The 12295-nt window shown below is 55.4% G+C and overlaps 4 protein-coding genes across 4 annotated transcripts; 1 reads left to right on the forward strand and 3 right to left on the reverse strand.

Annotated features, from left to right (window-relative positions):
- Positions 1-171: 171 nt before the first annotated feature.
- VDBG_02582 (predicted protein) lies at positions 172-981 on the reverse strand (the record flags this gene model as incomplete). The annotated part of the gene is made up of 1 exon (XM_003006397.1): positions 172-981. The coding sequence occupies one exon, from the start codon at positions 979-981 to the stop codon at positions 172-174; it is 810 nt and encodes a 269-aa protein (XP_003006443.1).
- A 604-nt stretch (positions 982-1585) lies between these two features.
- VDBG_02583 (conserved hypothetical protein) lies at positions 1586-2858 on the reverse strand (the record flags this gene model as incomplete). The annotated part of the gene is made up of 5 exons (XM_003006398.1): positions 1586-1854; positions 1930-2142; positions 2214-2367; positions 2460-2649; positions 2710-2858. The coding sequence occupies 5 exons, from the start codon at positions 2856-2858 to the stop codon at positions 1586-1588; spliced, it is 975 nt and encodes a 324-aa protein (XP_003006444.1).
- A 1186-nt stretch (positions 2859-4044) lies between these two features.
- On the forward strand, positions 4045-6402 carry VDBG_02584 (FAD binding domain-containing protein; the record flags this gene model as incomplete). The annotated part of the gene is made up of 6 exons (XM_003006399.1): positions 4045-4311; positions 4454-4732; positions 4812-5235; positions 5295-5356; positions 5437-5685; positions 5968-6402. 6 exons carry the CDS (start codon positions 4045-4047, stop codon positions 6400-6402), a joined length of 1716 nt encoding a protein of 571 aa, XP_003006445.1.
- Positions 6403-6841: 439 nt separating this feature from the next.
- VDBG_02585 (KapM) lies at positions 6842-10163 on the reverse strand (the record flags this gene model as incomplete). Its single annotated transcript, XM_003006400.1, has 5 exons — positions 6842-8361; positions 8418-9460; positions 9506-9969; positions 10085-10111; positions 10152-10163. The coding sequence occupies 5 exons, from the start codon at positions 10161-10163 to the stop codon at positions 6842-6844; spliced, it is 3066 nt and encodes a 1021-aa protein (XP_003006446.1).
- Positions 10164-12295: the final 2132 nt, after the last annotated feature.

Raw genomic sequence — 12295 nt, forward strand, 5'->3', positions numbered from 1 at the left:
GCGAGGAGTAAGTCGGCGTCAGCAGTGCAGAATGAGCTACTAAGAGAAGAACGATATGCAAGTGAAAGTCAATGATTTGGGACGGTCGATGCCGGTAGTGTGATGTAATGATAACCCAGTGGCGATCGTGAATGCCTCCGGCCAACCGACCGAAAGAGAGGCGAAACCATGTCACGTCCAATGTGTAGCCGCGGGCAGAGTTTCCTTGGCAGTACTCACTACAGATGGCTCCGACGAAGGCCGCAAAGAGTAGGCGCTGCTGTCTTCGTCTCGCTCCTTTTCATCCTGCACTATGTTCACTGATTCATTCTGTTCCGTGACCTTCTGCGGCCACGGCCAGAGAAGAGGCCACCTCAATGTCACCCCGGACCTTGTCTTATCCATAGACTGGGCCTCCAAAAGATTTCCATCGGGACTTGCTTCATTCGACATGATCGATTCCAACCCTTCGATCTGTGTTTCCAAGCTGCGGATGGACTCGGTCGAGTCGTGATGCTGGAGACGCCGTCGAGCAGAGCTTACTTCCGCCGGTTGCCGCCAAGTCGCGGCATCGTTCCTTGCCTCGGCCAGCAATACTGTCAGTCGAGCAATGATCTTGTTTTCGCACTCCCTGAGATCAGCCCGCATCTTGTCCAGCGGGCGGTCTTTCCGCAGTTTGGCGAGGTACAGGGGATACTTTTCGGCGACAACGGCGCAGCAGAACACGCGTTTTCGAATGAGCCTCAGCTGGAGCCCGACATTGTCAACGAGTTCGGCGCAGATAGCATGGAGCGTGCACAGTTGCTCATCGTGGGGGAGCTCGATCTCCCGCAAGATGCGCTGCGTGGTGTTTGCGGCACGGACGGCGGCCTCCAGGTCTCGGAGGATTGTGGCAGTTTTCGGATCGCGCTTCTCGAGGCCGCTGATGGTACTTTGAAAATATCGTAGATGCTCTGTTACTATGGGCGCAAGGTCGGTGATGCTGGTTGATGGTTCCGCCATTGCTCGACGAGGTATTCGAAGTGCTGACCTCAAGTGGTCTTTTCTTCTTTTTCAGAAAAGCTACGAGGAATACAAAAGAGCAGAAATCTTATGCTAGGTTTGTCGGTCACAGTGTCTCTGGGGCTATGTATCAATCCTCGGAGCAGCTCAACATCATCGGGGTTTCGTTGCCACGTGGATGGCCTCAAAGGAACCCAACAGGATTCGTTCGACGAGATCCTGCAGCCTGATGACTGCTGTTCAGGCTGAGCATTCAACCCACCTGCGAATCGGACATGCCGAACACGACTGGATGCATGGCGATTGGTACATGAACAGCAGCTAATGCGCCTACGGGCACCGGCTTCTTGATACACTGACCTGTGACCCATCCCTCAGTCAGGCAGCACTGACACGAGTCCGGAAATACTTGCCGATAGATGCGCAGTTGGCTCCTCCTTCAGAGCCTTGAACGCACCAACAAGTGCGAAGGTGGTTTTCAACGAATCGGCCATCGGACATGCTCATTGTTGGCGACATAAGATCATGGATGATTGTTCTTCGATTTCCTGCATTGTACAGTCCGACGTCCATTCAGCCATTGTGCGGCCAGAACAAATCGCATTCAGTCCCCCCGACTCGAGCTAACCATGACAGACTGTGTAACCACGATCTTATCCCTCCCTCTCATGTGAACCAATTCCTCCTGACTGCTAGTGTCGTTGTTTATCTGAACAGTATTTCGATACGCTTGCATGTCGATGTCGTTTCCGTGGGCAGACTTGGACTTTGGCTTGGAGCTGCCTGGGACCCCCATGTTGTAATAGTTGTTTCTGCTCTTCGAGACAGCTTTGGCTTTGCGGAACAGACCAGGCCCGCACCCGATGATGACGGCTGTGATGCGGAATTGACTCGTCAGCATGGAAGACGTCAAGGAGGGAAGAATAGGGTCATCAAAGGGGTGCATACCGATTGCCGACTCCACGATCCCCCACAGCGCGAGCCACGAAGTTGCGGGCTGCTTGAATGACGAGCCCTCGACTGCGTTGCGCCCGAGGTAGGCGACGCGAATGGTCGATACGGCGACGCAGACCCAGCCGAGGCAGAACAAGCCCGCTATGCTAAGCTTGCGAGACATGTTCATCTGGAGGTTGCGAATGAGGCCAAGGGGCAGAAGCATAACTACACGCTGGCGTTAGGGAGAGAAAGAGGGGTGCATTGGTTGGATTTTCTTGTCGGCAAGGTTTTCTCACCAAGAATGTCTGTGAGTATGTCTACAGCATAGGAGTACCAGAGACTGATATACGCCGCCTCAATGTCGCGCTGCGTACCGCACGCCCCTGCTGTGAACCAAGCTTTCATACTGGAGCAAGACAGCATCGACGAAGTGATGGCGCCTGCTAGAGTCTGTATCACGAACGTCAGTATCTCTCTTCTGTCGGGCGGAGCACAGTGTTGAGTCGGGGGCTCCATACCAAAATGCAAATCCCAACGGTTACCCACCAGAGGATGGTGAACAAGCGTAGATTGACCATCAGCCTCTTGTAAACTGCGAGGAGGGACCCCTTGACGAGCCACAGGCTGATCCAGAGACCCGAAGTGGTCACGAAGAATGTTTTCTGGATCCTCAGACTGTCTTCCAAGATTGTCGCGTACATCGGTATCCTGCCAGCAGCGAGGTCCTCGAGCCTGAATATCGTCGGCCCTGCCAACATGTAAAGAATGGAAATTACCAAGAATACAATGTACGCCGCGATGAGAAAGCCATCTTCCCAAGCGAGATGCCTGCGCTCGAGCAGGCTGGTTGCCAGTCTGAAGCCAAAGACTGCACTGGTCAGGGTGACCATGCAGATACCGGTTGCCAGAAGCGCCGTGTTGTCTAGCGTATTTGAAGACATGATGTTCGTTTTGCCTCTGAAGACCGCAGCCGGAACTCTGGGCAGGTATTGGGTTCCGAAGTATCGGGACGAGAAGGACCAACCTTCAGTTCATATTGTATGGCATGAGTGCGGCCCAGCTGCGGGCCACAGGGAAGACCTCGGGGGCATCGTTCTTCAAAGGTTATATCTCTTACCTACCGTAGGCTGCATGCCAGGACGACATGGGTTAAGTCTAGGCTGTCCTACACTGTGTCGTTTGTAGGTTGGCTTGGCCCAAGGACAATGCCGGTGACATTGCCTCATCCGTTGTTCTCGTCACACTCTTCATGCACTGCATCCTTCGACCTGCATGTGCCGGGGACCCTGCCCGACGGACTGGGCCCTCGGTTCGCCATTGCCATGTGGAAGGATGCAAATTGAATTGGTAAATTGGTCACATCGTAACATTGTTTTGTCTGATAAGGAATATTTAACCAGCATCCAAGTAACGTCCTGAGTATGTTCATGGTCCGTAGGTATGTTTGGCATGTTTGGAAGCTATTCTGATGCCGAGACGTAGTTTGCAACGAGGGGCAAGCGAGGCATTGTAGGATTGAGGCTCATAAGCAGCTTGCCGTCTGTCAACACCATGTCGACAGACTGGAAGGGGCAGCTACTCTAGCATTCCTTCGTATACAGTGTACCACATGGAAGAGCCGGTGACGCCACCATCAAGGTTGTTCGTCGCTAGTCGGTGCTAGTCTCGAACACAGTTCCTGGTGGCTGCATCGGCCGTTCTTCGCCGTGCTTTGATAGAACGTCGATTTTACTATACCCTACTGCGTATGCCAGAAAATAAAAGACATGTGCTCAGGTAAACTTCGGAGATACTGTCTGTTTGTACAACTAAATGATGGCGCACGTTCAACTGTCTCCCGTCGACATCCAGAACGCTGTGTTGATCTCGCTCCTTTTGTGGACTTTGACCCCAGGGAATGGCACAACACGTATTGCCTCGCCACCATGGCGCTACTGGCGGGGAGGACGGTGACGGCCCGTTCGTGCGGGTAGTAGGGCTTTCGTGTGGGCGAACGACCAACAATGAACGCAAAAGAGGGCTGGCCCAGGAGCATTTCACAGCACAGGGTTCCCGGCAAGGAGACTCCGGGTTGATCGTCTCGCTCCCCCACGGCCACTGCTAACCGACGTCTCTTCGAATCCAATCATGGCCTTGCAAAACCTTAGATCCCTGAAAGGGGGCTCAACCCTGAACCCTGAACCCAGCAGGTGGGCTCGACTTTTTGACCGCAGCCAACAAGTCTGTCAGGTTTCGAAGGAAGTGAGGTCTCCTAGAAGAGCAAGCATGTGCTTCCATCTGTCGCCAAGGGTTGACTTCCTCCGGTTGGAGGCGGAGGAGCCCACGAACCTCGCTGCGTATTCTTTAGCACTGACAACCGAGCTCACTGTCATCTCGGCTCCGGCGGGATTATGGGTTGGTAGTCTCATGCAGTTAAGCTCAACTGCGGCATCGATAGTTCGCCCATGAACATGCCTTGCGTGGCGAGCATGGCTCCCTCAGGTGTCTCATCAACCTCTTTAAGACATTGCTATTCCAACATGCCCCCCTTGACAAGACATTCGCTTCCTTCTCTCCTTTCTCTACCCCTCTCCTTGTGGTCTCGATCTTCTGTCTTCCACCCATCCAGAAGGCAGCCCTGTGTTTCATCATGATTGCCACTCGATTGATCCTTTCCCTCTCCTTGAGCGCCATTGGCGCCGCGGCCCAGGCCCTTGAGTCTCCGGACTTCAATGTTACCCAACAACTGCTGGACCTCGGCGTCAACGTCGGTGATCTCCCGGAGCTGTCAAACTTCGTGGAGCGCCGTTCCGCCAATCTTCCCTGCGCTGCTGCGGTTTGTTACCTCGCTGCCTACCCCTGCAGACAGTTCTGTTTTTCATTCATGCTGCTCTGAACTGACACCGAGTAAACAGTGCCTCTCCTTGTCTGTCACCTTTGGGCGTGATTCTGTACTTTTCAGAGGTGAGGCTCCCTATGAGAGCTTCACAGGTGCCTATTGGTCTGAGAACCAGGGCGAAGTCAACCCTTACTGCATCTTCAAGCCGGCCAACCCATCAGCCGTCTCTGTGCTCGTCCTCTTGTCGCGACTCACGCAATGTCCCTTTGCTGTCAAGAGTGGCGGCCATGCCGCCTTTGCCGGCGCGTCCAGCATTGAGGGTGGCATCACCGTGTCGCTTGAGAAGATCAACCAGGTCACGCTTTCAAGTGACAAGAAAACGGTACTCATCGGAGCGGGCAACCAGTGGTCCGATGTGTACCGGAAACTTTCAAAGTCAGACGTGGCCGTTACCGGCGGCCGCGTGTCTAGCGTTGGCGTTGGGGGTCTTTCACTCGGAGGTGAGTTGAGTGTGATGCTTCAGCAAGCTCAGCGTTCAGATGATTAACATGGCCCCAAGGCGGCATCTCGTTCTTCTCCAACCTTCACGGCTGGGCATGTGACAATGTTGAGAGCTATGAAGTATGTACCTCCCAAGATGGACCACCGTGTGATGCTGCCACTCTCAACACGAGACCAACTTGATCTGACCCTGCCCATAGGTCGTCACCGCCACGGGCATCATCCTCACGGCGAGCCCGAAGCAGAACCCGAACCTGTACTGGGCGCTCCGCGGCGGCGGCAATAACTTTGGCATCGTGACCAACTTCACGTTCCGGACGATCCCGCTGCCGGGCGGCCAGCTGTGGGGCGGCACGAAGACGTTCATGGAGCCGGCTCTCGACGCCGTCGTCGACGCCTTCGCCGGCATGGTGACCGACTCGCCGCAGGACCCCAACGCCGGCCTCTGGGTCGCCTGGCTCAAGAACAGCGGCCTCAAGCTGGCGGCTACGGAGCTCTGGTACGCCAAGCCCGACGGCGGCTCGGCCCGCCATCTTTGACGCCTTTAATGCCATCACGCCCATCGCCGACACGACCGGCAACAAGTTCCTGCACGACTACACCGACGGCCACCTGGCGGGCAACCCGTCGGGGCTGCGCGAGATCTACTACGGCCTCACCGTCAAGGCGGACGCGCGCATCGCGCGCCTCGCCCGCGACATTTTCTACGAGGAGTACCCGGCCCTCCGAAGGCGTCGGCGGCCCCAAACCCCGTCATGATCTTCCAGGCCATCACGACCGGCCAGATGGCGCGCATGCGCGCCAACGGCGGAAACCCGCTCGGCCTCGACGCCGCCGACGGGCCCCTCTACCTGATCCACGTCGCCTGCTTGTGGCAGGACGCCGCCGGCGACGCCGCCATCTACGCCATGATCTCGACCGTGCTGGCGCGCATCACGGCCGAGGCCAAGGCCCTCGGCCTGCAGAACGACTACGTCTACATGAACTACGCGAGCGCCTTTCAGGACGTCATCAAGGGCTACGGCGCCGCCAACGCCGCCCGGCTGAAGAGCATCGCCAGGACCTATGATGTCACTGGCGTCTTCCAGAGACTGCAGCCCGGCCACTTCAAGTTGAACCGCGCCCCGGTGACGGGCACGGGGTACTTCTCGGGTCTTGATGCGTAGCTGGTGTTGCTCCACGCGGTAGTATCTAGAGTCGGGGATGTCATTGAATGATAAGGTATTCGAGGTGACCATTGCTTTGTGTCGTGATTATGCATACCCGTCGTTGTGTTGGCGGCGCATTCACAGAAATCCTGACGCGAGCATCTAACACCGCAAGAGTGTAGTCACGGCAGTGCTACGACAACAGTTCGCCCTCTTTCCTTCTGCTTCTTCTTCTTTCTTCTTCGTTGTGTTGTTGCCTAGGGCAGTATCTACTCTATCACCACAGTCCGTAATCGTCCCCAAAAGGTCTAGCCAGCCAATGTACCTCCGTGGTGGCGATGGCTTCAAATATCTCCTTGTCGTCTGGCTCATCCAAGCTACGACTCGTCCAGTTTCGCCATCCTAGGTTACCCCACCCTACTGTACCTATCATGCTTGTTTGCGCTCTCCTCCCTGGTCACCTCCAGCTCTTCCATAACGCCAGCAGGTAGTTGGCGAACGTCTTCTTCTCCGTCGACGTCGTCATGGCCCTCAAGAACTCCGATCCATCGATACCCAGGTGCGGAAACAACGAAGACTGCAGGTTCTGGATAAACATGTCCCCAGTCTTTGTATAGATGACCTGCTCCAGTGCTGCAATCTCCGTGAGGACCTGTTTGCTCTGTGCGTCCGTCACGGGTTTGAATTGCGGGTCGCGGAGTATCTCCCAGCAGAGCGGGTGGAAGCGCTCGATCATGAAGCGGTCAAAGCCGGGGATAGTCGGGTTCGGCGAGCCTGTCGGCGCTGTGGGATTGGCCGAGATTGTGGCGATGTCAGGACCACCCCAGACGCCGACCATGCGCGTCAGCACGCCAATGGCCAGGCGGCTCGGACCCAGGTTGCCCTCGATGGTCCGGCCAAGGGAGATGACGGATGTGATCATAGATTCGAAGAAAGCTTGATTCGTCTCGCTGATAAACACAGACTCGAGGTTGTTGTTCATGATGATTTGGAGGAATGACAGATATTCCCTGCGCAGTTCTCCGAGTTGAATCTCGTCATCGGTGCCATTGATGGGTTCTGAGAGGCCAGTGAAGATCCGCTGCAGCAGCGGGGTCAGCAGCATGTTCAGTACATCATAAATCTCCGTCTTGAAACCGAACACGACCTGGTCAAGAAGGCGCAGAAACATGGCCATCTCGTCTTTGGAAGAGCTCTGACCGAGGAACCCTTCAATCCACTGGGGGAGCTGAGGCAGTACAGCAGCGCCCAGAACTCCTAGAAGCTTGGAGAAAGAGGAACGGCACGCAGTGCGGATCTCGGCAGAGCTGTTGAGCTCCCGAAGCGCAATCAAGATGGCTTCAGCCGCACGAGAAAACTCGGCAGACACAAGCTTGTCGGGAGGCGGGCGAGGGTGAGCCGCGGTACTACCGGGGACCCAGTCAGAGAAGCCGTGGGCTAGAGTACCAAGGGCCATGATAACGTGATGAATCTGGAGAAGGGCTTGGGCGTCTCCAGACTTGGCCTTGGGGCAGGTGGTTCTCAATGTCGGTGAACAAGGGGATCCATCACCAGGGCGAGCATAGAGCGCCTGCTTGTCTGCTGGAGTGGCTGCCGTCGAAGAAATGCATCCGATGGCCTCGAACAGGTAGAGCTGGCTCGTAAAGAGAGCATCGGCCGAGTGATCCGACTCGTCGGACGACATGTCATCGTCAGCGTCATTTTCTGTCACTTCGGCCTTGATGGGGAGCAGATCGCCGATGGACTGAATAATCGTTTCAGCCACATTGCCGACCTGCGCTCGGAGGAACTTGACAAAGCGGTGGAATAGATACCACGATCGTGTTTTGATGCGGACGTGGCTGTGATGAACTAATTGAACAAAGTTCTCCAACACACGCGGGATGTACTCCTGATGAGCATCGAAGATCTGCCAGTATCGTACGCAGATCTCCATATACTGTAGCACAATGGCAGGATGAGAGAAACTAGCAATGCCTGTGGACGCCTAGTTAGCATGTGGGTTTGTCACCGACGATATGACATTGACGTACCCGACTCAACCATTTTCTTCATCATGATGGTTAACCTCTCAGCTGCGGCTCCGGAAGGTTGGTTCTTCGAGCTCAACCCCTGGTTCGGCAAGGCAAGCTCGCCAAAGAGATACATCTCGTGCAGAGCCAGGTCGAGATCCCTCCAGTCCATCTGCTCGCCTCGCTGGTCAAGGGTCTGGAACGTCTCAGCCACAAGATTGCTCAGCACATCAATGTAGAGGTTCTGGTCAACAGCGGCGACAGTCTTTTGCAGGACTTGCAGTCGCTTACGAAGCTCTTGAAACTCGGCCTCATCCGTCTGCTCGTCTTCAGCACCCCAGTTGGAGGTTTCATCATAGCGCATCTTCCGGATAATGGCATTGAGAATGGGCGGCAACATTTCAGAGTAGTTCTGCGGCAGTGTGCCGGCCTTGCGCAGAAGCGTGAGAAGGTCCGTGAGCGAGGGGATGACTGTGGAGCAGATCTCGTCGTATTCGTCCGAGAAGAAGCGGAGCAGGAAGGGAAGGAAATCGTGAAGATGTTGCTCGCCACGGCTGCGGGTCTGGCTATCGACCTGTCCGTCTTCAAGAACCCTGACAACATCAGTCATGACCGTGTTGACCAATTTGGCGATAGCCTCAGCGAGATCAGTATCGTATTGGGGGGTCGATTTCAGTTCGTTCAAGGGCGCGCTGGCGACAAGTTGGCCGACAATGTCCCGCAGGCTAAGGAACGAAAGGAGCTCCATCTTCTCGGGACCCTTCATTCTCTTCGCCACAATTTCAGTCAAAGCATCAATGGCTGCGTCGCGGACCTTGTCCTCGGTGCCGCCGGGGTTACTCCTTCCTACAACGGGGAGGATAAGGTTGAGCATTTCCTGGTTCACGACAAGACCAATGTCCATCCAGCTAACCCACTTGCCAATAACCCTCATGATAGTCTCGGTAATCTGGTCATTCTGACCAGCGTGGCGCACAAGAAGATCCTTCCACGACTGAGCAATCTTCTGGACATGACGGTCCCTGAGCTGGTCCTTGAGATCGGTGTTTCGCTTGGCGTCGTTGCTGTTCCGGCTCAGCAGCATATCGGCAATCTCATCATGTACGGACCCCAGGATTCGGAGGTAGAGGACAGTGCCGGAGATATTGTCCTGCCGAGAGCTGTTGGGCGAGTAGGTGAGCGCCAGGAAGTCGTCGATGAAGCTTTCCCAGCCGTCGGCATAGAGAAAAACAAAGAGATACGTCAGAGTCTGAGCAAGCTTGTTCTGCAGAGAGGGTGGGTCGACCTGGTCCTGACGATCCTGGCCGTAGACCTGGCGAACGTATTCGAGGAGGATCTGCTTGAGGAACGAGAGGCTGGCGCTGTCGAGCCCCTGGGTATGCACCGCATTGTTGACAATTTCCAAGCAGACCATGCGCACGACCTCGGAGGTCCGGGGCGTTCGGGCAAAGAGGTTGGCGCTGGCTTGCCAGCCCTGGGGATCAGTTCGCAGCTGGTTAAGAAATTCGAAAGCCTGTCCCTTCAGAGCCTGGTCCGAAGTGGGGCTCCACGCGATTTCGACCGCATTCTCGATCTGTAGGGAAGCAGTCTATTAGCACTTGAGGTATCACTACCAAGTCTCTGCTGGTGAGTTGGAGGTGTCCTTGGAGCAGAGTCTAGTCTGCCGTGCCTTTTTTCCCAAAGAATACGGCAAGCGGCTGATGACGTTGGCGAGGCTAGCGAAGGAGAAGCCGATATGAACGCATGCAGACGTACCTGAGCCTCCATATTTAGATACGTGTTGTGTTGCTGATGCGCGAAGAGCGAGATGAGGCGGGGTGGGTCGCTGGTTGCTTTTGAAGCTGCTATTGACCTGGCAGCTGATGAAGCCGTGCATGCGGCATAGTTGACGAGAGGAAGAAGCGACGAGGAAGCTACTCAAACGCCATTACAGGGTCGAGTCGAGGGGTTTGGTTTCGTTTGGCTGGTTTTTGGAGGGGGTCAGGAGGGGTTCGGTTGGGAATTTGGGAGTCAGAGGCCCAGCTCGAGATGGGCGGTGGTTGGTGGCGGGGTAAAGGGCAGGACGGTGTCGAGGGCTGGACAAAGGATCAAAGTCGAGTGAGCGTAGATTACCTCGTCAGCGGAGAAAAGTAGAAGAGCGATATCGTGTCGAGAGAATGGGTATCTTGGTCAGGCTTCCGGGTCTTCGTCATGCAGGTGATGTGCAGTGGAGGACAGGAGGGCCAGTTGATTTTCAAAAGTCGGTGCAGTCTCGTGCACAACACACAGAATGTGGGGTCTTGGGAGTGCGGTGTGGAATCGCTGTTGCCCAAAGCCCGTAGTGTCGTTATCAGCCGGCAAATCGTCGGGTTGGGGGAAGCTGCCCCTCATAACAGTGCGGCGTGTGCATGTCTTGTTCTACTGCACTGTCGTCGCGTCTGGATGGCTTCACAATGGCACTCGATACACTTGCGTTCCTTATCATCTCCGAAGAACCATGAGCATTCCGCAAAGCATGCTGACCAAATGGCTGGCATTGCCTAATCTTTCTGCCAGCACAACTTCCACCATCTACGAACAATCCCTTCTTCCCCTACGAGGTCAAAAAGGGGTCTCTTTTCTCACCGCTTCGTTGTACTGACTCCCCGCTTCTTCGAAGCGGCCACTTGATCTAGGACGCTCGACAACAAATAAATGTTCGGGTTGTTGCTTGAGACCATGGTTGCTCTCGTCGACGCCGACCGCTCAGGCTGACGGATGCCCGTCTGCCTTCAAAGCCCCTCGCCTGATTGCGACCTTGAACACTCATTCTTGACGATTGATTTGCATCTCCTCCCGAGTGCACGGAAAGGGTATGGAGCCTACACAGAACAGTATTGCGGATCCGTCAATGTGCTCATCGCCAAGCTGCAGCATCGCTTCAGGGACAAGAGCTGCGCAGGGCAACGTGGCTTCGGCATTTTGGATGCACCCACAATGCTGACCATCCTGTCTCAGCTCCCTGGATGGGCGGTGAACTCGACATTGGTGTCGAACGACAAGATCGGCTATTTACAACGCCGCAAGCGTCGTCGAGCACCACGTCGTGAAATCCAGTCAGCTCGACTTTTCGACAGCGTAGATTATTGGTTGCGGTCGACGCGACCTCACCGTCGACATCTGTGCTTCTAACTCGAATCCTCGTCCTGCCCTTTGGTATAACAGATGTCCGGCCGGCCGGCCGTTTCGGCCGTTCCGAGGCGGGCATGAAATTCGGATTTTGCAGTGCACCGGCCAGCACGTCACCCTGGTCAAGGTGGTTGGTGACGTGGAATAATCGCCATCAGCATCGTGTTGCCTGGCATTCTGATCCTGACGAAACTCTACAATTGTAGTCAGTACAGGCCATCGCCGTGACCTGAGAGGCTAATTCTGGACTGGTTGCGCCTTTGTATGATCCGAGCTCTTCAGCAAGGATCGATAGTGCTGACCTTCATATGGCGACGGCGAAAGCGAGAAGAAAGTGCAGGACTCAAGTGCGAGATGAGCGCACCCGCGTCATTATCTACCCCAGTGCCTTCAGCCCGCCGAGGCCAGGTCGGTGAAAGCCCACAACTGTAAGCCCCTGAGTCCGGCAGTCTTTTCGTCGGTTCTCCGCTAGACCATCTTTGCTTGGCAACTTGGCTCCCGTAGCGTCCAGGGCAGCCAGGCTGGTCCGTAATCCTACCACGCTGTGCAGAAATGGGGCCGCAGTACCGTCAGATTTGGTCTCCTTTTGCGGGGAACACCAAATTGAGCCCTTCCGTCTGAAATTGTCCGAAATTGAAGTCTCGTATCGTCTGTGGGGGACTGTCTGGACATTGACTTTTCACTTCTATTGGTATCAGAAATGAGCCGACCGTATCCAACAACAGATTTCCCCGTTTTTCCCTAGGTCTCTG

This window comes from Verticillium alfalfae, genomic scaffold (genome assembly GCF_000150825.1).
Source record: "Verticillium alfalfae VaMs.102 supercont1.3 genomic scaffold, whole genome shotgun sequence".
Taxonomy (NCBI): domain Eukaryota; kingdom Fungi; phylum Ascomycota; class Sordariomycetes; order Glomerellales; family Plectosphaerellaceae; genus Verticillium; species Verticillium alfalfae.